At 49.7% G+C, this 24,570-nt stretch overlaps 1 protein-coding gene across 1 annotated transcript; it reads left to right on the top strand.

Moving 5' to 3' along the window:
* The first annotated feature begins 175 nt into the window (after positions 1–175).
* On the top strand, positions 176–23,817 carry LOC104836672 (alpha-2-macroglobulin-like protein 1). The gene is made up of 35 exons (XM_010575375.1): positions 176–240; positions 1,018–1,201; positions 2,168–2,330; positions 2,900–2,952; positions 5,055–5,075; positions 5,576–5,735; positions 6,174–6,258; positions 7,622–7,733; positions 8,780–8,894; positions 9,293–9,402; positions 9,892–10,059; positions 10,297–10,527; positions 11,203–11,266; positions 11,646–11,791; positions 12,086–12,235; positions 12,473–12,625; positions 13,578–13,659; positions 14,250–14,364; positions 15,063–15,288; positions 15,418–15,544; positions 16,136–16,257; positions 16,762–16,816; positions 17,433–17,516; positions 18,574–18,750; positions 18,891–18,972; positions 19,763–19,919; positions 20,155–20,229; positions 20,615–20,777; positions 21,190–21,404; positions 21,544–21,759; positions 21,872–21,996; positions 22,316–22,406; positions 23,161–23,229; positions 23,544–23,646; positions 23,777–23,817. The coding sequence occupies exons 1-35, from the start codon at positions 176–178 to the stop codon at positions 23,815–23,817; spliced, it is 4,305 nt and encodes a 1,434-aa protein (XP_010573677.1).
* The last annotated feature ends 753 nt before the right edge of the window (positions 23,818–24,570 follow it).

Genomic DNA, 24,570 nt, shown 5'->3' with positions numbered 1-24,570 from the left:
GCACTATAAACACAGGAATGAGGCAGAAGGAAGGAAACTTTGGGGCTTCTTCTCTGCTTCCTGGGAGAAACGGCAACAACAGCAGGTGGCCTGGAGACCTTGGAAGGAGAGAAGCTGCACCCTACCTTCTCTGTGACCGGCCTTCCAGAGGAACCCACCTCTCTGGGAGTCTCCCATGAAAATGTGGACTACTTTCCTCCTGAGCTGCCTGTTCCACACCCTGGGGATAGTGGCACAACCGTAAGTGCCATTTAAAAATCTGGTGATTGATAGCTGTGATGCTGAGGGAGGGGCCAAGATAGCAGGGAGAGAGTGTGGGACACTCTGAGTCATGTCCTGGAAGGGATAGACATGGGGTGGTATGCAGCACACCACAAGCCTTGTTATGAACTTAGGGTCCTCCTGAAGGTGGGAACCTCACTCGTGGATGTTGCTGCAGTACAAGAACTAGGTGAGGACTGGCGGTGGGAGCAAGAAGAGAGAGGGACTGCAGTCTGAGGCAGGCTGAAAGGAAAGGTGTAGTGTAAAGTGAAGGGCAAATGAAAAGAGCTACAGGGCTGGGGATGGTTAAGCAGGAACCAGTCTGCTGCTGAGGTAGTTGAGGAGCTGTCTCAAAGCAAGAAGGGTGAATCCTTTTCTGTCAAGGGGCTGGACTGTTGCATTTTCTATGTGTACTGGGAACACCTAAGAATGGTTCCCTTTGCGGAAGCAGAGATGGTCTCTACTATATATATTTCTCTGCTCTACTGTATCATCCTCCAAAACCATGTACACACCAGTGTGACCTGAGGACACCTGAAAGCATGTCTCTTGTATTTATCTTAAATTTACTATATACCTTCCATTACCCCTATGAGAGGTTCACGCTCTCGTTGTTAATCTGTCCCTCATCACTCCAGCAGAGCAGCATCTCCTGCCCCCAGAGAGGTGGTAAGCCCTCCTGCTTCCTCAGACCATAGACTGCCAAGAGTGGGTGAGACTACTCCCAGGATGTGACGTCTTGTTTCCCCACTGCAGGAGGTATCTGATCATCGTTCCAGCTGCACTACCCTACCCCTCTTCTCAGAGAGTGTGCTTGGACCTCCGTGGGGTGGAGAAGCCTATTCGTGTGGCCTTAACTCTTGTGCATCCATCTGGCAACGTCAGCCTCTACCGCAAGGTCGTCCGGAACAACTGGATCTTTGAGTGCTCCAAATTTCAGGTCAGGATCGTTCCTGGCAGGGACCTCTAGCTGGCAGCTCCCAGTGTGTTTTTTTGGCTCAACTCTCTTCACTAGAGAAATAGAGAATGAGGATGACAGGAGGAGAAAGGGCATGGAAAGGAGTGCGTGGAAAGTCAGGGAGAGTGTTTAGTGGGAGCCTGGTGTCTTTGCTCCCTGCCTTTGTCTGTCTGCATGATACCGTTCCTGCCGGTTATCTCACAATCCATCCTGGTGGCACGCCGAGGGAAGTGGTGGCCTGGGACCACCACCAGGTGGTGGACCCCAGTCCACCACCAAAGGACTGGGGAGGATCGAGGCACTTAGAGGCACCCAAATGGTACCTGGGCAGCTCATTCTCTCCTCTGAGAAGGAAGCACTGTCACAGGGTGGTGTTTGTGAATCATGATGCAGGAAGAGCCAGACCTTCCATCTCAGACAGCCTCCCGTCATGTCTGCTTCCCTCCAAGCTTCTCTTTAAGGGCTGGAAAATGTGCTGGAGAACTAGGAAAGACATGGGAGGGTGTACACACAAGCTCAGCACAAGTCTTTCTCATCTGCCAAACTCATGAACCTTATTTTCTTGGTTTGCACTGATGAATAAGAGTGGATTTCAGCCTCTGTGACCCGCACGCTCTAGGAAACAGTTTTCTCATCAACATAGACCTTTTCTTCCCTTGGGTTAACTTTTCTCCATCTCGCTCCATGCAGGCTCTCACAGTGGCCCTGTGAAGGGGCAGACACAATTTCTGTGCTAGAACAGGCTCCCTTTTCCTCTCATCGAAGATCTGTCCCAAGTGCAAAAGTGTTGTCCCCTGTGCTTCCATGGACACCCTGTGCTGGCCTGTGGAGTAAGACGGAGAAAAGGCTGGCCTCGCAGTGCAGCAGGAGCAAGGAGAGCGCTGCTCTGAAGCCATCTTGTCCTCTCCTACTGCCTGCTAATCTGGTGGCTCCTCTTTTGTGTCCTAGGTCCCCCAACCTGCAGGCAGCCAGGAGGTGGGCACTGTCCACCTGCGCATCTCCAACGGCCACTACTTCAGTGCAAATGAAGAGAAGCAAGTCCTGATCCGCAGGGCTGGCACAGGCACCTTCATCCAGACGGATAAACCCGTCTATAACCCAGGACAAACAGGTGAGCATTGCATGGAGCACCCCAACCGTTCCCCTGCCTTGACCTGCCTGGACTTTGTTCCCAGTCTCCTGTGAGTGGTATGCCGAGTTTTTTGTGCCACGCAGCCTCCACAGGGACGAAGGGGGAAGCTATCTGCTGCCTTCTGGATTGATGTATCCGTACACCATGTTTTAGGGGCAGGAGGGAACTGGAAGGGTTGGTCTCACATGCTGTAGGAGCAGAGCTGGCTTGGAAGAGGGAGCAGACCTGAATGTGGTCTTCTTGGCCAGGGCCAGGTAGGACTGGTCTGCTCATGCTGCAGATGAGGAAACAAAGGGTAACTCCAAGTGTAGCCTGTGGGAAAGACCATAAAATTGTGAGGCTGGCTGCTGTGCTGCTGCCATGTGTTTGGGGGGAAGAGGCAGAGAGGAGGGCTGAGCAAGGGGTAAGGGGGGCTGCAGGGCGGACAGGGGGCTGCTGCTAGGGCTATGTGGGGAGCTGTGATTTCAGGGTAAGGCAAGTGCGGGGCCAGTCTGGTCCTGAACACACTCAGTCTCTATAATGTGCTCTTCTTTGTTTTATCCCTTCAGTGAAATTCCGGATCGTGACGTTGACCGAAGATTTTGCTCCCGTTAACAGCAAGGTAAAGCCCATCTCAGTGGAGGCGAGCACGTCTCCGGGCTCCCTCTGTCAGTTCTGCCTTCTCTGCAAACCCCACGCCGTGGAGGCTGAGGCAGTCCCAATGTCGCAGCACCCAGGGCGGCCAACACCAGCCCTCTACTAAACTAAATTGGAGCAGCAATGCCTGTTTGCCAACGGCTCTGCTGTCACTCTCGCAGGACGGCTGCTGGCCGGTGGGAGGATCGGCACTGCTGCTGGTATTTGGGGAGTGTGCCAGTGCTCCCTGCTAGCTGAGTTTGTACAGGGCAGCCCAGGAGCTGCATGCACCTGGCCCCCCTGCCCACCCCCCCAAAAAACCCAAAACCGAGGCAGGGCTTCTGGGGACATCCGTGGGCTGCTGGCCATGGGCACAGTTACCAGACAAGTTGTGTACAGACTCGGCCAGACCCGAAGCTCCCCTCCCACAGCTCTGGAAATCTCAGCGCTTTGTGGAGTGTGTTGCACCTAAGGGTGGCAGGAGGGTCTGAAGCAAGCTGTGACGCATCTGCAAAATCTTAAGAAAAAGTAATTGATAAGGGAAAGGTTACACATGAATTGATCGTAAAAAAAAAAAAAAGAAAAGAGAGAAAAAGGTATAACCAAATTATGCTGACTTGCTGCTGGCAGCAGCTTATTCTCCCCATGTCAAGGGAGTGAGAAGTTGCCAGAGACTTGCATATGTGCTAGCCAGGAAACTGCAAGACTAGCATCTTTCTACGGTAAGCAATTATACCTGCAGCCAGCAGCTATAGCTATTTCACACTCTTCTGTCCTCAGGCAATTTAATGAGAGCCAACGGGAATTCATGCCATGACAGACAAATACTGAAGGGCACACGTGAGCAGAGAGTTGGATCAAATCCCTCTAGGCTGAAATAAAGGGAGGGATTCTTCTGGCTTCTTTATTGCTGACTTCATTTCCTCTCTTTTCAGGCTGTTGGTGAGGGCCTACGATCATGCACTTCTTTCTCCTCCCAACAGAGAAGTCATGTCTCTTATATTAGTTAGATAATAGAGTAAACAATACATTTACTTCCATGCCTACAATTGTCTCATGAAGATATTTGATCATACATGTTTGATGTCTGTGTGTGAATATAGGTAAATTAGCATTTTAACTGTTAAGAATGCTGTGATGAAAATTCACGAGGTCATGTTTAACCAAAGCTATTATGCAGCTTGAGTGCACTGCAGCATTAAAGCTACAATGTATAGTTCGTAAATTAGATGGGTTGGAGATAACAGAGGTGCAATTCACCAGCATGTTTTGTTTTCACATTGACATTAGATTCAAGTTATGAAAATAGTTAACCTGCACTTTTTTTTTTGTTTCAGTGAAAACAGAGCTGCGTATGATAACTTGCATGAAAGCTTAGAATGATGAATAATGTGAATTATATGTGGCCTTCTGTTTACAGACCAGTTACTCTCCCAAGCCCCTGCTCCTGCCTCCTTATGCCTTGTGCTCCCAAATCACATGTCCTTCACCACTACTGCCTCCGGGCTGATAGCTGCAGTGATATAAGAACAAACAGAGAATTAATAGGCCTAGGAGGGCTGAAGTATGTCCTTCTCTGTCCCTCCCTGTTACTGTCAGCTGCAGTCAGCAGTAATTCATATCTCCAAGCCTTATCTCCTAGGCCAGGGATTTTACAGGACAATGATGTGGGGTGTATTCTTCCTATAAGTGATGCAGTTTTGCTAATTCTTGGGACTTATGTTACAAAACTGATGCATTTTAATATTTGTGAACTTGGGATGATGGTGTTTGTGACTCTCTCCACTTTTCTCCATTTTTTTAATAGTAAATTCTAGCTTTCACAGTTTTAGAGTATCTATCAAAGTGCATCTTAAAAATTCAGGGATCAAAAAGCAAATCCAAAGAATAGCACAGATTTTAATGTTACATATTTTCCTTACTATTTCAAAGCCATTCTCCTGGTTTTGGTAGGATCAAGCTCCTTGCATTGTAATGCTTGGGACTGGTGCTGTTGTCGCAGCACACAGGCTGGGTGGGTAAGATAAGTTTATATGCAGGTTGCTATGTCATGCCAGTTTCTGACATTGCTGTCTGTTTGCTTTGCAGTACTCCGTGGTGGAAGTCCAGGTGGGTGTTTCAGACTCCTCAGGTGTTATGAGGAAAGGTACTTCAGTATACTCAGACTGCTGTCTTCCTGAGTCAAGTTACTTTTCTTAGGGTCTGTGTATACACATGCACGCACATAGTCTGTCCCCATGCATCTCGTTAACAAGCACTGATGATCCAAATGGTTCAGCTTCCATCCATTTCTACATTCAGGAATGCCAGCCAGGCTTTGGCTAACTGTTATGGTTCATCTTTATGTAAGACTGGAGAATCTAAATATCAGGACCTTCCCTACTTTCTTTTTCAATGGCAGTACAGCGTAGAGTAACACTGGGTGGGTTGGGTTCACCTCTCTTGGTGCTCCAGCACGTAGGTCACTTCAGCACCATCTGGGGAACAAACAGCAGGAACCTGTGAAAGCCTCCGAAATCTCTGAAATGCCTTTGAATCCAGTGGGCTGTGGGTAGAGGATAGCAGGTGTTGCTGATGACTGCCTCTTCTTTCCTTCCCTCGGACTGCAGGACCCAAACCAAAACCGCATTGGCCAGTGGCTGGATGTGAGACCAAAACAGGGCATTGCAGATCTCTCTTTCCAGTTAGCTGCCGAACTCTCTCTGGGGACTTACACCATCAGTGTGGTGAATCCAAAAGCGTCCAGTACCTTTAAGGTGGAGGAACCTGGTAAGATGGAGTATGGAGAACAAAGAATGGGATGGAAAAAGTTGCTTGTTTCTGTCGTATAACAGTATCTAGCCAAACATTGTAAACTAAGATTTACTGTCTGAGAGCTAGGATTAAACACAGATCTATAGAGTGGGCGATATCAGAAATGAACACAAAAGAGATTGTGCTGGAGATTCCTGGAGAGGGCACGTGCTAACAACTAGGCTGGCACAGAGTGAGAATACACTAAAGACTTCTGTGAGACTGCTCATATAGTGGGGGAAAAAAGGGGGTTCTTTCTTTGGTTTCCCTGGTTTTAATTAGTCCTCGCTTTAACTCATGAACGTATTCCTTCATGGGACTCCAGCCTTACATGAACTCACTCTTCCCTTTTGTGACCCCATGTCTAGGTAGTCTGATGCCTTTGATGGCATAACACTGTATTTTTTCTTCCAGTGTTGCAAAAGTTTGGTGTTTTCTTTGAGGGACCAGCTCAGATTTATGCTTCAGAAAAAACTTTCCCACTGCGTGTGTGTGGCAGGTAAGGAGGATGTTCAGGGAAAAGGAAAGAGCTCGTCAAAACAGTGTCTCTCCTTCTGTACGTCTTCTATCTCTTGAATCCATCAAGAAGAAGTGGCTCAAGAAGGGCCAAACAGTCATTCTTTTTGAAGAATCCCAAATAGTGCAAGAGTCAAACTGATGGCTTCTTCCTGGGGGAAGAGGTACATGAGCCACACATGGGAGACACCATCCAGCTATAGGGAGACTTGTCCTAGGCAGGTGATACCTTGCTCTGGAAGCTGTGTGTGTCCAGCCTTGAAAGACCTTATGTGGGGAAAAACACGTATCTGATACAGGACTGAAGTCCTGCTGAAGTAAAAGAGCAGGAACTGATGTTTCTTTAGAAAATTGTGCTGTTCCTTCTCACTTACATGCTGCTGAACTTAGTACCTTCTTAGAAGCAGCAGGTGGGTTTCTCTAGTTATGTAGTCATTAGCAAAAACGGAGCAGATGAGGATGTGAAGGAAGGCATGAACTCAGATGGCATAAGCACAAAGGAGGAAGGGGAATGATCCGGAAAGCACTTTGTAAAGAGATAAAGGGGATGAGCTCATTTGTATTTGGGGCTGGGTTGTCTGGAGACTTTTGGTGTCTCTTTGCTGCTGGTCTGACGTAATTTCTCATTAATTGGGACATTTAAAATTAGACGATATGAAGCTCTAGTAGAAAACAGTACAGCACTCTGCATCCCCAGGATGGGTTATAGATGTCTTCCTGTTACTGATAGTGTCGGGAGCATTGCTCTGCAGGGAAAGCCAGAGAGGAGTCAAAGCAGGGAAAGGCAGCAAGGCAGGCAGGGGAAACGTCTGCACTGACAAGGACACACTTCTGCTGTACCTTGCAAAAAACAGCAGAGCAGGTCTGATGATGGAAACAAGAGTCCAGATGACGAGGTACGCCCGTAGTGAGGCAGGTCTGAGATCACTCTGTAGCTCGGTTACTGCCATACCATGCACTTGCTGCTGCTGTCTGCAGGGACCCAGGTTTCTGCTGCTTTCACACCTGAGCTAATATGTCCACTGGATGCTGCTCTGTGCTGCGTGGACCCATCAGCTCAGGTCAGCTCTCTGTGTCTACCTGCAATTCCAAGACAGCAAACACCCAGACGTGGGAGAGCTTCAGAGAGAGGGTCCTTTCCTGTCTGTGCTTTGTTTCTGCCTCTTTTGAATGCAGGACTGTGCTATTGCACTGCCCAAGTACACATGTGCTGTATTTTCATGTCTGCCTCCCTGCTTACCAGCTGCATTAAGACCTTCATCAGAAAGGCCACCTCTACGGGGCAATATGCTCAGCAAAACACGCAATGCCTCTGCTCGGCAGCTCTTCTGGTGTTCTTCCTGCAGGTACAGCTATGGGAAAGCAGTGCAAGGGACCATGCGGGTGACTTTGTGCCAGAAGGCAAGGAGGCATCCTCAAAATGCCAGCAAGGACACCTGTAGGGAATACAGCGGTCCGGTGAGTAAAATCCTGGAAGATACACGGGTAGTGAAGGAGCACTGCACAGGATGAAGGGTCAAGGGCTGAGTGAACAGAATGAACTGGTATGTAGGGAAGGTTTGCCAACCTCTGTAATGTATATGTAGACTAATAAGTAATTGTTTTTATTCAATTAATGCAGTTATTGTTGCTCAGACCAACTGAGAGACCTTTACCCACAGAAGTTCTTCTTTGTAACTTTGCTTATTAATTATAGGGACTAGAAAAGAGGAATTACACAGAAAGATTTAGAGTTCTGTTCTTTTCTGGAAAGAAGTATAACTTGCCAGAAATTGATACAGTGTAAGAAACAGCAATTAATAGAACTTTCTCACGTGCAAAATTACCATGTTAAGGTGAAACTATCCTGGAGCTGCACAAGGACACTAACGTGTGGTGGAGATATGGTTAATTCCATAGCCAAATCACACAGTGGCTTTTATACTTTATTTTCTCTTTTTACATATTTATATATTGCGTATTTTTATATTTTCTTTATTACATCTTTCCATTCCTAACAAAGTATTTCATAGCTGGGCTCTTCCCTTGTACATATATGGTTGAAAACTTTTCATGCTTTATGATTTGTCATTATGACTTGTTAAGTTAGTTGTAATCTTCCAGCTCTGGAATTCATTACTTTGAATTTTCATTTGATTCTGCAGTTCTTCTACCTAGATCTATTAAAATACTCATATATTCGCTCTGTGATCCAGTTAGTGCAGTCTTCAGTTTTCTATTAAAACTGGAAATTTGCCAACGTGGTAACTATGATAAAACTGTGATGCGTGTTTTGTTACGTATTTCTACAATATGAATTACGCATATTCATGCATATAAAAATAGAAAACACAGAATTTAAAATGTGAACCATATCTACCCATATATGAGTCTGCATTATCATAGTCAGTCATTACTGCAGTCATCATTACTGCAGTCCACAGTTACGACTGATTAATACCTTGTACTTCTGACTCCTTCCCTTCTCCCCAGCCCCAAATAACATCTACCACTTCCTACTGCAGACCATGAGCAAGGGGTGCTTCACCCCTTCTGTGAGCACGTCAGTCTTCAGCCTGGCTCCCAGCGAGGAGGATGGCAAGCTCTATGCAGAAGCCTCTCTCCTGGAGATGGGCACAGGTACCCGGGGGCTTGGCAGAGAAGGTGCAAGGGCGAGGGGGACCATCGTGGGGATGTGAGGGTCAGAGTGGGCTCACCTCCCCCTCTCCTCCGCCTGGTGCTGGGACCATCACAGGACACGGAGAGCGGTCCTGCCCCATGAACTGGCTGTGTCCATGCAGAGCCACTCTGCCAGCAGCAGGCGGATGAGGTAGGCTGGGAGCGTGGTCCGTGAGGGCACAAAGGGCTTGGAGACTCCTTAAAGAGCAGCCTCCAAACCTTGAACGGGGCTGGTGTCGGGAAGGAAGTTTGAGACACTCTGCTTAGAGGGGCTGGGAATAACAAAGCGAGATTAAAGTAGGGCACGGTCGTCACCTCTGATACTGATCCTGCTTCCCTCGCGCTCTGCCTTCCAACAGGGGTGCAGATCAACACCTCCAGCCAGATCCTCATCTTCAGGACAGCTGCAAGGGCAGTGTTTGAGACACCAAGTGCATATTACATCCCTGGAGTACCGTACAGGGGGAAGGTGATTTTTTCCCCTTGCCTCTTCCCTCCCCATCATTTGCCAAGGAATTTAGTGTCTGGTAAATTTTGCTGACTCAAACCATTTTCTGTTCCTCAGACAGAGTGCTTTACCTTGCAGTATGTCACATTACTTGACAGTGCGGCCCCAGTTTCTGCATTTCAGATTCCCTGATGTGTTTACACCTCCAGCTTCTGCTGAGAGCAATACGTGATGTCTCAGCAGGGGATGCAAGGATGTCTCAGCTGTTGGCTAGGACATGAGCCCCTCATGCTCTAGCCACACATACCTTTTGGAGCAGACAGGTTTTAATCACTCTCAGCTTAGCTTTACAGATGAGGGACTTTTATAGGTCTGTCGTCTTGGGGCCAGACTGAAGTTAAGGCCACCTGCACAGGAGGCTCTATATTTGTCAGAGGGAGGAAGGCTTTGGGTATGACACTGGAAGAAATATCTGACTTTGGCTTTTCTGCCTCGCTCTGTTGTCACCAGATTAAGCTTCAGGATCACTATGGAAATGGTATGAAAAACAGAAAAGTTTATCTTGTGATAAGGTTCATGAGGCGTCGGTTTATCAAAACATACATCACAGATGACAGTGGAATAGCATCATTCAACCTGGACACAACTGCCTGGAACAGCTCATCAGTATCTTTGGAGGTAAATCCCACCTCTGCATACAGGAAAGTTAGAATCCTTGAGTTCTGCTAGTGCTCCCCACTCCTGCCTTGCAGCCCCCCTGCCAGCCCAGGCCTGGGGTCCCCACACAGCTCTGCCTGTGCAGAGCCAGCAGGAAGGCACCAAGCAACAACCTTTCCCAAACCAGGCTGATGACATCCTAACAAAGCACTGGAGCATGAAACTCATGATTTCTATGTGTCACTGGTCCCCTCTCAGGGAAGGTTCACACTGGAGGATCTCACACACACATCTGGGAAACCTGACTTCAGTTACGCGAACGCTTACCATCACCTGCAGCCCTTCCATGTCACAACCAAGAGCTTCCTGGACATACACCCACTCACAGAAACACTGCCTTGTGGGCTGAAGCAGAACGTCCAGGTGACCTTCACGCTCAGTCGGGATGACCTGGGAGAAGACACCAGCCGTATAGGTTTTGCATATTATGTAAGTAAGGGTAGTAGAGAACCTGGGGGGAAAGGCTGCACTGATGGGACCAGACCCCAGTGAAATGTTGAGGGTGTAATTTAGATCATCCCTGCAGGGATGACAGGAAAAACTTGGAGAACTGGGTGAACACTGCACCTGGTAGAGCTCAGCCTGGCCACAGTGTGATCCTGGTATTGGGTTCCCAGTCACCTCCATGGATGGGAGGAGGCTTCTACCTTTGCAGCCCATCACTCCTTAGCCTCTGCCAAGGCTGCAGCGGTAAACGTCTTGTGCAGAGTCTGCTGTCAAACTCATCTCCCTTTAAAACTGGATGGGGGAATCACTTTTTCACTCTGCTTATCAAACAGCTGCTCAGTGGAAATAAATGGCTTTTGGTCCTGTTGGGAGAGCTGCCTACTAGAGGGGAAGTGCCTTAGCTGTCTCCCACTTATCTCCAGTGAATGCACTAGTCATCCATGGTCGTAACTGGACAGACCAGACCAGAATCTCATGTGTTAAAGCTTCTCCTCCTACACTGTGATGTCTGCAAATATGCAGGACCCGAGGTGTAGGGTTGGATTGGACCCACAGTTTATTTCTGAGGTTGCTTAGGAGGCAAGATGCACATGGTGAGTGTGACTGTGCCCCGGTGTCACACAACAGTCTGCTCATTCCGTGTCCCTCCTCCCACAGGTCACTGGGAAGGCTGGAATTGTTGTCAGGGGCCAGAGGATTGTCCAGGTCGGGAAGCTGAACAGTAAGTCTGCAGCAGCTGGACAATGGGAAACAGTTGTGCCTGGTGGGTTTCCAGGTCTGACAGTGAGAGTTGCCAGAGTTTCCCAAATTCCCTGAAGCTATAGGTCCTGGGCACTCAGTGAACAGGACAGAGGGAGGCTGAGGAAGCAATTGTGCCAGCTGGAAGAGGCAGAAAAGAACAAGGGAAACAATGATGGGAAGAGAGACTGGGAGAACCTGTGGGAAGATGGAGCACATGGGGTCAGAGAATGGAGGGAGAGGGCAGACAGAGAAGCAGCAGAAATTGGTTTGGCATTGTGGGATTATAAATAAGAAGAAAGGAGGGCAGAAGGACATCTCGGTGGGGCTGTGGTGAAAACACTTTGCCTTTCCTTCCTCAGTGTTGAAGGGCTCCTTCTCCATCCCTTTGACCTTCACTGCTGACTTCACCCCATCACCTTCCTTAGTGGTGTACACCATCTTCCCCAGTGGAGGGGTAACAGCTGACAGCACCCGTTTTGATGTTGCCTTGTGCTTTGAAAACCAGGTGAGACTCACTCCTGCAGCTGGGGGAGAGCTGACAAGCAGGAGTCAGCAAGCCTGAGGGAAGGACACGCTCAGATCCTTCAAAGAGAGAACCAGGGAGAAGAGAGGAAGGGGATGTCTGCAGCACTGTGCCCAGGGACCAGGAAAGCTTCAGCAGTGACTTCTGTTCATAGCAATGGCTGGACAGGGAAGAGTCCAGCTGGTCTCCCTCTTTCTGTCTGTGCTGCCTGTCTGTCAGCCTCCTCACCCCTCTTTCTCTCTTTTTCATATTTCCTTTCCTGGTGTGTTGCTCAAGGTCAAGGTAGGATTCCCAGTTAAAGAAGCCCACACAGAGTCACCAGTGCAGCTCCAACTGCAGGCAGCCCCTGGGTCCCTGTGTGCAGTACAAGCAGTGGATGAAAACATGTTCTTTGTGAGACCAGAGAGTGAGCTGACAAGGCAAATGGTGAGTGTCCGTGCAACCAAGCAAAAAAACGTGAGTGATGGATGAACTGGGGGAGGCAGGGACTGAGGCAAGGGGACCCGGAGGCTAATGGATGAGGAGGTCTTTGTGTAGAGGGGAAAGCAGAGTCTGCCTAGGGAGATGGGCAGGAACAGATACGTATGCTAGGGGAGGGTGGAATGAAGCATCTGGAGGTATCTGCTCCTTGCCCGATTCTTCTGTGCCTGTGAGTTTCCCTAGGTCTATGGTTTGTTCCCTGCTGCCTACCGACATGGATACCCTGCCCAAGTAGAAGAGCGTTCAGATCACTGTGTTCAGCCCCAGTTCACATCATCTCTGCTACGAGGGAAACCACAACATTCCTTTCAGCCTGACATCTTTAACCTCTTCCGGGTAATCACCTCATGACTTTTCCTAGAGCTGTTGGAATTATGAGCATTTGAGATATCTCTCTCCTTGCCTTCTCCAGACAGCCCTGCTGTCTGTCCTGACCTAGCTGTGCTGTCTCAAGAGACGTACAATCCCATTATGAGTATGAACACCTGTATTCCCCTCCACAGATGCAGAAAGCAAGATGATGAGATCATGGAGAGGCAAAACCTAGCTTTTTGGGCTTGGGAATGAGGTCCTGGGCTGTGTGCTGTTTGTCTACGGTATTAAAGAAAAAAGAGATAGGGAGTGATGCCAAGCATTAGACCACAGGTCATTGATATGGCTTAGTTGTTAGCCTGCTGTTCCCAGGCAGTTCTTTTGTCTTTAAGGCAGATCTCCTCTAGAAAGGACTAGCCAGCATGGACACAAGAGAGGCAGTGCCATTTGGCCTTGGACCTGGGGATCAGACCCTGTCCTCTTTTATTTAGCAAGAGACACACACCCTAGGAGGCTCTTTCACAGCACAGGGACATCTCTTGTGTTTGTGGACAGGCCCATGCCACAGCCCCCGGTGCTGAGTGGGGTGTGTGCTCCCCATCACACCTCTGCATGACTTCAGAGGGCAGATTTCATCCAGCTGTTCCCTCCAGCGTGCATGAGGGGATGGGGCAGGACACTGACACCTCTCCTCTGTGCCCTTGCCACTGGAAATGCGTTGAGAGGAGGAAGACATCCCGGTGTCCCCCTAAGAGACGTGGTGGTGTAGTAATCTCCTGAGAAAGAGGGGATCAGGGAGGCTGTGCCATGCCTCCCTCAGCACTGTGTCTGCTTGGGCCAGTGCTGCTCCGGGCCACTCAGGCACCAGGCTGTACTGGCCCTGATGGTTTTCAGGGTCATTTTGAAGAGCAGTGGCTGCTCTTCCCCACTCACAGATGCTTTTCTGCCTCCCCTGCCCTCCTTCTTTTCCTAACAGAACATGGGGCTGAAAATCTTCTCAAACCTCGTAATTAAGAAGCCTCAGTGCTTTCATCGGGCAGATAGGAAGCCAACTGTGGGTGAGCGGCACTTTCAGTCTACCTGGGACATGAGGTCACCCAGATGGAAGAGCCCTCGGATCTCTGGGGTTTGCTGGTGGTAGATATTAGCTCTCTGAAGAGTAACGGGTGCTGCTGCCACAGCCTAGCTACCTGGTCCACCAGCGTCAGCAGGAACGACCCGGTCCCTATAAAAAGGGCTCTGAATATGTCGCTACCTGGATGCTCCCTGACACTAAAGGATGGCATTCCCTTTCCTGGCACAGACAAACCCAAGCATGGGCCAGGATTTGTTTCCCAGTGACTACCCTGGCTCTATGAAGGTCCCTAGTCTCTTTAGCACCAACTCTGGGTCAGGTCACCAAGGGGCTTTGTCTAAAACCAGGTCTTGGAAAACTTGCATCCCGCCCGCTGCAAGCTGGTTCTCCTGTTACCACTCTGTTTTCCCTTCCTATTTTCCCTTTCCTACCAAATCAGTCCACTCCCTTCTGCCAGACTCTTTCCACATCTCTCTTATTGCTTGCTTTGCCTCTTGCCCCAGTGCTAGGCTGTCTATCATTGGCAGGGTTCACCTCTCCCACTCTGGTAGGACTCCTTGTTCTTTCTTTCAGGGGGACCTTCTACAGAAGACCAAAGAATCGCTAAGGAACAACCCCAATTTACAACCCATGGAAAACTTCACCACTATTTCCCTGAAACTTGGATCTGGAATCTGTTCTCTGTTGGGTAAGTGATGCCAAACTTTACAAATGGACAGAAGGATCATCCCTATGTTACTGAGTCTTGGCTGACTTGCATTTGTGCAAAAGTCCAGCCATAGGTGTAAAGAGATGTCTGCATGCGAATTTTGTGGCTCTTCCCTGCATCTGCAGTGCGTCAAACTGAAGGACTAGTAGACTTTGAGGTGCAGAATTGAAGTCTACACAGGTTTAGAGAAGAGCACTACACTTCAAGACCAAACCACCAAGTATCCTCTCTTTACACATTGGGGTACACTCTACTAACTTCTCAATTTGATGGGTGCACCAGCTAGATTTGTAGCCCTTGTTGCCACAGTGCTTAGGTTAAGACTGATGAATGAGCAGTCAGGAGGATATGTTGCTGCTACTTTCCAGAACATCATGCTGTTGACTGACATCATGCTCTTGACTGAATGTAGAGAGCTGGAATGCCCGGGCAGTATCTTGCTCAGGAGAAGAGTATAAAGCCATTACTGATGGCATTTAAGCAGGGCTCATGGCTTTAGGGAATAAATTGCTGAGAGCTGCCTTGCTGTGAGCCACTGGAGCAGAGGTCATTGGTAATATAGCAGAGTTTGATCCAAGCATGAGGACCTGCGTAACCTCCCTCACTCAGGGCCCTCAGCCTTCCCATTGCAGCAGAATGGGATTAATTTCCTCACGCAAGTGCTGTCTTTCTCTCAGCTCCAATGGCAGCAGGAATGTCCTGGTCACAGCACCTGCTGCTGCCACAGAGTGGAAAGTCAAGATGTTCTGCTTGGCGGGGAGGGGATTTGGCCTTGCCCCAACCACGAGCCTCAGAACGGTCCAGCCCTTCTTTGTGGATGTGATGCTGCCATATTCTGTCATCCGAGGTGAGACCTTCCTGCTGAAAGCTACTGTCTTCAACTACCTGCAGCAGTGCATACAGGTGTGTGCCTGTGCCACAGGTAACACTGCGTGGGGCAGACCTACTGTGCCCTCCAGTTTTAGAGTGTGTTGTGCCGAGACATCTCTCCTGAGTTGCCCAGTCGCTCACCTGCATCTGTCATTCCCTCAGATCCATGTGGCCCTGGCTAAATCCCCAGACTACCAGGTGGAGCCATGCCGGACCTGCAGGGACAAGGAGTGTCTGTGTGCAGAGGAGTCCAAGAATTTCATGTGGAATGTGACAGCAGTCCAGCTGGGTACAGCAGCAAAAATGGGAGCGGTGATGGGGAATCCTGAATCTGAAGTGAGAGGGAGTGGGAGGTCTAGAGAAGCTTGCAGAGCTTTGCCTCCTCTGGATCCCGAAGTTTGTTCTTAGTGGTTCATGCTTGGACAATCCATTGTGCCTGCTTGCTTTCTCTCTTTTTAGACAGGCTCATCAGAGAGGGCAAGAACTGAATGGGTGGCATGGAGAACTCTTGAAGAGAGGGCTGTGGGACCAGCTGGGGAGGAAGGGGCTGCATGGATGTGGGTGGGGGAACCTTGTATTGCTGGTGCTGTGCTTCATATGCAATGGGAAGGGGACACTGGGGTCCAAGGGGCTGCTGGACCTTCTGTTGTTAGTCATATGTAGCGCAATGAAGCTGGTGTTGGTGAGGCATTACCTAGTACCCTCATGTTTAGGGTGTCTGAACAAGCCATCAGTACTGGCTGGGTCACCTTTACTGGCCAAACCACTGAGGCTATGAAGACCAGCCACCCAAAGCACCTCAGACCGCTATCAGTTAAAGCAATTTGACTCCATTTGGCCACAGATGTAAGAAACAGGCTCTGTTCAATTTATTTGCTAGGGACTCTGAATATCACAGTGAGGATAGAGGTACTGGACACCACGTCACGGTGTGGGGGCAGGAAGCCCTTGCCAGCTACCATGAGGCGGAGGCGTACGCTGGTCAAACGCTTGCTGGTCCAGGTCAGTATGAGAGCAGGCTCACTTCTCTCTCTGAGTATCCCTGTCCCCGGGGGAAGGGAGGCTGAGCTGGGCTAAATGGTTTTCTCTCCTCATTTTTTGGCCAACATTAGCATAGCAAGGCCGTGGCTCAGTTTGCTTTGTTCCCCTCAGGACCTAGCCAAGCCTATTCCCTTCTTGCAGTACTCTTTCTTGAGCCGCATTCATACACCAAGTCTGTGTTTCACCCTGTACCTTTCCCTGCTCAATCACCCATTGTACGTGAGCTTTTGTACGTGCTCACTGACCAGAGAGCCCGGTCCCTCAGGCTTGGTCTTGCTTTCTTGAGCAGTGAAGCAGGGAGCTTCAGTGCAGACCTGCCAAAGGTGAGGAGGATGGAGTACCTGACAGCCTGGGGACCAACCACTGAATTCAGACCTGAACTTGCTCTGAAATTTTGTTGCTGTTTGGGAATTTTGTGTGTATTCTTGTTTCTCCTGTTCCATGTTCACGTTCCTGCCCTGGCAGCCAGAAGGTGTGTTAGTGGAGAAGTCTTACAGCTCCCTTCTGTGCCCAAGAGGAGGTACGCGGACGGCCTGAGTGGGTTCTGCAGCCTGAAATAACTAGACCTGAGAGTAGGACTAAACTGTGGGAGGTCTGATGAGACAATGTTTTCAAATGATTTTTCACACAGGAAATTTCCCATCCTATTAGACGGGAAAGAACAAGAAACATTACTTCCCCATGTGCTGTCCTACTGAATTTGCCACTGAGCATAGGTGGCAAAAATCCTTCCTACACTGCAGCCCCCAAGGCATTCCTGGGGCTTGATAGTCTCCAGTGAGAGCTGCTCCAGCCCTCCCACCCTGTCCCTGCAGCACTGCAAGTCTCTCCAGGATGTCCCTCTGCTGAGCCATGACCAACCGTGATTCTTGTGAAGCTTGTGAAGTGTAGTGAATTGAGTTGTGAAGCTTGGTGAGCTCTCAGCCTGGCCAGCAGCTCTCGGGAACAGTGAATCTCTTCTAATCTGAAAAGTTTCCAGGCAGTGGAGCTTGGTGCGATGACTGGGACAGATGTAGGGAGCAGTCTGTGTGAGCGGGACGTAGGCAGTGTCCCATTTATCTGTGCCAGTCTTGTCCCTCTGGTTAGATGCATTTGGCTTGATTTTTCATGCTATACCTTTATCCTGTCATTACCAGGAAACATGGCTGAAGAACCTGTGTCCCTTCGCCTCCCTGACAACATAGTAAAGGGATCTGCCAGGGCTTCCATTTCTCTCTCAGGCAAGTGACTTCTGTTGTGGGCTCACTGACTGCTGTTACAGGTGAGCAAGGCTTAACTTGGTGATGGTGTCAGGGGATCTGTTTGACGTGAAGCTGCTCAAAAGAGAGGATGCTGTGTTTCTATTCTCTGCAAGGTTTGTCAACACCAGGCTTTCAGATTTTTGGATTAGTGCTTAGGCTTTCATGGGAAAAGTAATCTGCAGAGGAGAATAATCCTTATTTTTCTAGCTAGGACTTTGGAGCAGAGAGTCTAGGCCATTATTTTTACTGGGACTTTGAGACCTTGGCTAGTTCTGTGTAGATACAATCAGCGAAGCTCATAACCATCTTGTCTCCATGTTAAGTTTCGCTGCTATAACAGAAGCTCCTGGGGAGAAGAAATCCTTCTCAGCATTACTAAGTTGCAAAAGAACACTTTGGAGGGGCTACTGGGACCAGACACACCTACCATTCAGTACACTTCTTTGCACTGGGCTCATTTGCCCCCGTGCCAGAATTGGTATGAAGCCAGGCCTGGCCTAATTAGCCATGGCTATTATGCAACAGAGCCCCAAAGGAAGAAACTGAATACAAAGCTTTTCTGGCCGGCTGGAGGACATATGGACACCTTCACACCATCTGACTAGCACTCCTGCTGGCTTACTGACATTTTGATGCTTGACATATGGCCAGGTAGAAGAGGCCTGGCTAAAGACCAGAAACATCTCAACCTTTCCCTAAGTGCTTTTATATTTGTCTGTCTGTATGGCACACAGTGAGCAACCTGCAGACTTTTACAGATAGTACTTGTTAAGGTTGGAACCCTTCAGACCGCAAAAGCTGGTAAGGGAAAATTCCTGAGGGACTCCACAGTGTGATCACCCTGCATCATGATGCCAGGCTGGGAAGAGGCAAAACAGTCACCACTCTCCATCCTGCACTCTGTTGTTTATTCCTGTTTTCTCCTCTCTCTAGTGTTTTCCTCCTGTGCTGAGATAAAGCATTATTATCCACTGCCTGGCTGAGAAGCACCTCAAATCATGCTTACACGTGCTTTGTTTCTTACACCCTTGTGTAGGTGACCTCATGGGCATGGCACTGCAGAACCTGGACCACCTGGTGCAGATGCCCCACGGCTGTGGGGAGCAGAACATGGTGCTGTTTGCCCCCATTGTCTATGTGCTGCAGTACCTGGAGAAGACGAGGCAGCTGACCCCTGAGATCAAGGAGAGGGCAACAGGATTCCTGCGCAACGGCAAGTACAACAGACCCACCTTGCTCCTCTGCCTTCCCCTGTGTTCAGCCTACCAATAGCTCTTGCCCTTGCACTCACTCTGCCAATGTTAGCCCCTCCGTATTGCTGTGCTGTATTAATCACTGTTCCCATCTCCCCAGGGTACCAGATGCAGCTTCTTTATAGGCACAGAGATGGGTCCTACAGTGTCTTTGGGCAGCAGGATGGGGAAGGGAACACTTGGTAAGCACTGCAAATATCCCTCGCTCCTGATTTTTCTGTCTGGGCCAGAGCAGCTAATGTGCCTGCGAAAGCTGATAGAATGTGTGTTCCTTCTTTTGGATGGAGACCCCAGGAGCTCTCTGGCAGGGAGACAGACTGAGGAACTTGAGCCACTTGAAAAAGCAGCAAGGCAGGGCAGCAGAGTTTCTGGGAAAGTGGAACAACAAAGATGTTGTCCCAGGGGGTGGGAGGTCCCTTTTTGTCTCTGTGGCCCTACTCTTGCCCCACAGACAACATCAGGTACTGGCGGTTGTGTCCTGGCAGCCAAGAGTGGTACATACTGACTGGAGGTAGATCAGGGAAGAGCAATAAAAGATCATTTCCCAGGGAAGGTGTTGCTTGGGAGAGTTTGAAAGACCTGCATTGGCCCAGCTTGACTCTGTGGTGTCTGGTCTGGGAGAAATGCAGAAAGGAAGGAAGAAAATGGGGGGATTTAAGATTGTCTCTAGGTATTTGGGGGAGATGAAGTGCAATGGGTAAAAGTAGAAGGGGTAAGAGGTTTTTCCCATGGGAAATGACTGGGTAGAGCAGTAGTACGAGTAGTACATTTGTGGAGCCAGGCTGAAGGACAGGAGCCACTTGGGTCCTGTGGACCATTTCCACTTTTAGCTTGCCTTTCTGCATGAAAATTACTGCTTTTTGGCACCCCACTATGTCAGTGTTAACTTCAGGGACAAGCACCAGGAGGTCTTTGGCTTTCTTGTTGCCTTTTTTGTGTTCCTCTTTCTCTCACAACTCATCCTCTTCCTAGGCTGACAGCTTTTGTGGTCAAGAGTTTCAGCCAAGCCAGAAAATACATCTATGTAGACGACAAGAATGTCCAAGATGCCCTACGCTGGCTAGAGCAAAACCAGCTCCCCAGTGGCTGCTTTGCCACCAAAGGGAGCCTCTTTCACTCCTCCCTAAAGGTAAATGAGGGCCAAGCCAGGCATCACAGCTGGGGAATGGCTGGACAGATATTGTGACAGCAAAAGATTGTGGGGTCCCAAAGGATCCTGGAAAGTCACTCCCACAACCCATGCAACCAGCCTTAAAGAGAAGAGGGTATGGGGCAGGGAACGTGAAAGGAATGCTTTTCCTTCTGGGGAGTCACTGCCTGCCTCCTCCAAACACCACTTAGTGAAAGGTGCATTCCCTTCACAGGGCGGCGTGGATGATGAAATCTCCCTGGGGGCATATGTGGCTGCAGCACTGCTGGAGCTGGGTCAGCCGCTGAAGGTGAGCATGCTCCTGCTCCCTCCTCTCTGGTATGCTCCCATGCCTGGGCACTGCTATGGGGATATGTCAGCTCTGTAATGCTGGCGTTCTCCAGGCCAGGAACAGGTAGGGAGCTGCTGGGAGGCAGCCAATGTTTGGCCAAACTATGAAGTCATTCCTCAAAAGAGGCAGTGCTACAAAACTGGCACGGTGCAATGGTGTTTGGTGGCTACGGCTCCCAGTGCACAATGGGGCTGCACTGCCTGCTTTCTCAAAGAGTGTGTAATTTAATGCATTTCTCTGGAGCTACATCAGGAAGACATAGTCTGGATCCCTGGAATGAGCTCCCCTGCCCCCCTGTTTTGCCCCTGTCAGAGTTTGGCATGTGTCTCTCCTCCCAATGCAGGGCAAGCTGATGCAGGCTACTCTCCGCTGCCTGCAGCAGGCGGTTCACAACATCACCAACATCTACACAGAAGCTGTGCTGGCCTATGCCTTTGCCCTGGCTGGGGACTATGAAACGACCCAGGAGCTGCTGTACATACTGGAGGAACAGGCCATCAAATCAGGTGCTGACTGCTGGTTGGGGTAACGCTTCTCGTTCACCTGCTGGGATCTGGATTAATATATGCCCAGCTAGAGTGCTTAAAATGACATATGTATTTGTACATATTCCTTGTATTTGTGCAGCAACTGTACTGTGTGACTGAAAATACAATAAGTTATTTCACAAGCTGTGAGGGTGACTCATCAGAAAAAGCTTCCTCAGCCTGGAGGATTTCAAGATCCTCTTGAGGGAGGAGGTAGGAATCTGTGAGCTAAGACCACATGAAGCCCTGGAGAATAAACTGAAGAAAGCGATCCTGGCCTGAGTACAGGGAATTAGCGGAAGGAGCCCTGAAAGCACTCCAGGTCTTGTTTCCTGTGAACCCCCACTTATGTGCTCTCCAGGCAGCCTGCATGCTCCTTTTCCTTCTGCAGGAGGACAAATCCACTGGAGCCCCAAGCCAAGCTCTCCAGCTTCCACAGACTTCTGGCCTGATACTCAGTCAGTGGACATAGAGTTGACAGCCTACGTGCTCCTGGCGTACCTCTCTAAACCACGGGTGCATGCAGGTGACATGACAACTGCAGCCGGTATTGTAGCATGGCTGACCCGGCAGCAGAACGCCTATGGGGGCTTTGCCTCCACCCAGGTAACAAGTAGCTCCCTGTGGATTGATATACTTTTGCGCCCAAGGTTGGCAGGGCAAGTCCTCTTGAGGTCTTCCTGCTCCAAGTTGGCTTCAGTAGAGCTGATGCTTTCAGAGGGGGTGGCTGTCTCTCCCTTTCTAGGACACAGTCGTTGCCTTGCAAGCCTTAGCAAAATACGCAACAAGGACGTTCAGCACATCAGGCCAGGCGCTTGTGAGGGTGAAGTCCCAGAGGGGTTTTGGGAAGGCTTTCCAAGTCAACCGCCAGAAGCGGCTGCTGGTGCAGCAGGCAGCATTGACGGAGGTCTCGGGGCAGCTCCTGGTGCAGGTCCACGGCAGCAGCTGTGTCTTCGCTCAGGTGAGGTGGTGGGACAAGCGTGGGAGAGAGGGGAGGTGGAGGACTCTACCTCTTCTCCCTGCATGAGATCATGTCTGGCCTGTCTTTTCTCCTCCTGGCCCTCGCCCTGCAGACAGTGCTGAGGTACCACGAGCCTCCCCCGCGGGCTGCTGTAACCTTCACTCTGCGTGTCAACACGGAGTTGATCAACTGTAGCCAAGCCAACGCACGTGTCCTCGCCGTCCACATCCTCACCAGGTGACTCCGAGGGTTGTGTCCTCCTCCAGCAAGACACGCTGTGCTTGGGGATAGCAGCAGGGAAAGCCTCAGGGCTGCAATGGAGGGACCTGGCACTTGGGGTGGAGAAGACAGAGGGTGAATTTGGTAGGTGGAAGGAGTGGGGAAAGAAGGTGCTGGCTACCTCCTGTGAGAGGGAGCAGTGGCTGCCGTGTCCCTGGTCCCGGGTGGGTTACGTGGCTCAGGGTCCTGCACACAGGGTATGGTGGTGGAGGGAAGGGGGGCTGGGAGGGCACTATTCTCACAGAGTCAGACCCTCTGACCGTTTCTGCTTCTTCAGCTACGTCGGGAGCAGAGTCACATCCAACATGGTGATTGTGGAGGTCTCCCTGCTGTCCGGATTTGTCCTGGCTCCCGGATCCAGGATGTTGGTAAGGACTTTGGAAGAAAAAACAAAAGGAGCTGTGGTGAATGGGTCCCACCTGCTTGCTTCTGTTGGGAACTGTTCATTTCAGGCCATGAGGTAACTAAATTAGCAGGGGCTCTTTGCTGTTGTAATTGAACCAAAACCTCTCGTTTCCATACATGGCCTACAGAGGTTGGCTACAGGAGGTCTGAGGTAGTTCAGCTTCTCCCACTGACACTATTCTGCCTTGGGTCAGGAATAAAATGTGCTTCTGGGTGTGCTAAACACCAGGATTTGTTTCCTAGAAATTCTAAGACTAGATTTCTTAGAGACATTCTAGTTCTAGCCAAAAAGATTTTTTTTTTCCAATTAAGCCATCAAACTGAAAGATGAGCTATTTGCACAGCCCCCAGGCAGGTCTTTAAGAGCAGTCTAGCAGTCAGTGAGAGGAGATAACAAGAATCTTTACTGGTGCTTGCACCTATTTGCTGACCAATGCATCAGTCCTATGTACTATCTGCATGGCCTTTTGTCCCCAGAGTGGGAGATTCCTCTAACTGAGCAGGGACAGCATAGTTCATCCCCGAGATGCTCACGAGCGATGTCCAGGAGGGACTACAAAAGATATAACCACTAAAATCCTTATGCGTGAGAAAGGCACAGTTCCACACAAAGTCCAGCTCCACACCATCCCTTCAATGCAACATGGGGTCTCTCAGGTCAGGAAGCCCTAAGGAAAGTGCTCACAAATTTCCTTGTGTTACTGTTTCCTATCCCAGCTGGAGCGCAGAACCATTGTTAAGAAAATAGAAGTGAAAGCTAGTGTGGTCTACATTTATCTGGAGAAGGTAAGTGGGAACAAAAGCATTTGATTTGGTATGGAGAGAGCAAGAGGCCAGAGGACAAGGAGCTGTGTGAGAATCCCAAGGCTGGGCTAGGCATGGGGAAAGAGCACTGGTAGAACTGTGGGCAGAGGAAGCTTCCCCAATTTCACTGTCATTGGGTTAGCATTTACTATTCCTCACACATACTCCATTTCTAAAATCCAGAATCTCTAACGGATTAGAGAGATTTAGTGCAGGAAAACATTCAAGCTAGGGAAGATGAAGATGCTATGACTTCTTTCTCCCCTTCCTTGCTAATTTCTTTCCACCTCTACAAGCTCAACGATGAATCTCAGACTTTTATTCTGCAACTGGAACAAGTCATTCCGATGAAGAACCTGAAACTGGCCACCATCAAAGTCTACGATTACTACCAGCCAGGTGGGTTGCAGATTGCCTCCTACTCTGGGGTAGGGAGCTGTGTTCCTAGTTCTCTGGCTGGGAAAAGATGTGTGCTCTTCACTGTGTGCATTCACATGTGTGTAATTGAGTTCCTCATTTCCTTTTGCAGAGGAGCGAGCCTTGGCTGACTACGGTGCTGTCTGTAGTTGAGGTAGGCAGCAAGTCCCTGTGTGACCCGGACAGTGGCATCAGGAAATGATGGGTCTTGGGTGGGAGAGAGGGAATGTAAACAATCAAAGATGGGAAGGAGGATGGTAGTCAGTGGGGAGCATATATCCAGCTAGAAAGAGGAACTGGCTAGGTGTGTAGAGCTAGGATGGGGGGCTCTTTTTCAGCCAGGGAGGCAGCTGGAAGGCTCTGGTGGAAGGCAGAGACAGGGTGTCTCAAAATTAGAGTGAGGAAGAAAGGGCTGAGCATTACATGGAGTGAGAATGCAGAGCTATAGCAGCCTGTGCTAATGAGGGCCCTCAGACCCAGACACGGCTCTATTCCCTCTATGCCCCACTATATTCATTGCAGGGTAGGAAAGGGGGATTCAGGGAGCCAAAGGAGCAAGCCAAAGCTGGGAAGATGTAATATTTTGTCTTGGGGGGTGACATACCCAGCTGCCAGAAGGGGGATGGTGGCTTGTTAGTAGTAGCCTGAAGCCAGGACAGGTCTGGAGAAGTCCCTTCTGGAAGGATAAGACACAATTTGACATGGTACATGCTGCATCCTGACACCATCCCAGAGAGAAAGTGCTGTCTAGGGACCTGCCTTCTAGCCACCCCCACTACTAGCCAAGACAAGGCACCTCACACAGCCTGATGATAGCCATGGAGGGACTGGCTCATGCCCTCCTTGTTTGTCTTACCTCCTGTCCCCACAATTGCACATGGTTCCTCGGAAAGGGGTGGAGGAGCT

The sequence above is a fragment of the Haliaeetus leucocephalus genome, unplaced genomic scaffold (genome assembly GCF_000737465.1).
Source record: "Haliaeetus leucocephalus isolate CR32 unplaced genomic scaffold, Haliaeetus_leucocephalus-4.0 Scaffold473, whole genome shotgun sequence".
Lineage (NCBI taxonomy): Eukaryota > Metazoa > Chordata > Aves > Accipitriformes > Accipitridae > Haliaeetus > Haliaeetus leucocephalus.
This window is presented reverse-complemented; position numbering and strand designations above follow the sequence as displayed.

Coding starts and splice junctions, on each gene's coding strand:
- LOC104836672 (XM_010575375.1), top strand. CDS start 176: ATGAAAATGTGGACTACTTTCCTCCTGAGCTGCCTGTTCCACACCCTG. Junction 5,076..5,575: donor ACTCCGTGGTGGAAGTCCAG/GTGGGTGTTTCA, acceptor CTCGGACTGCAG/GACCCAAACCAAAACCGCAT. Junction 23,230..23,543: donor TCTACATTTATCTGGAGAAG/GTAAGTGGGAAC, acceptor CACCTCTACAAG/CTCAACGATGAATCTCAGAC.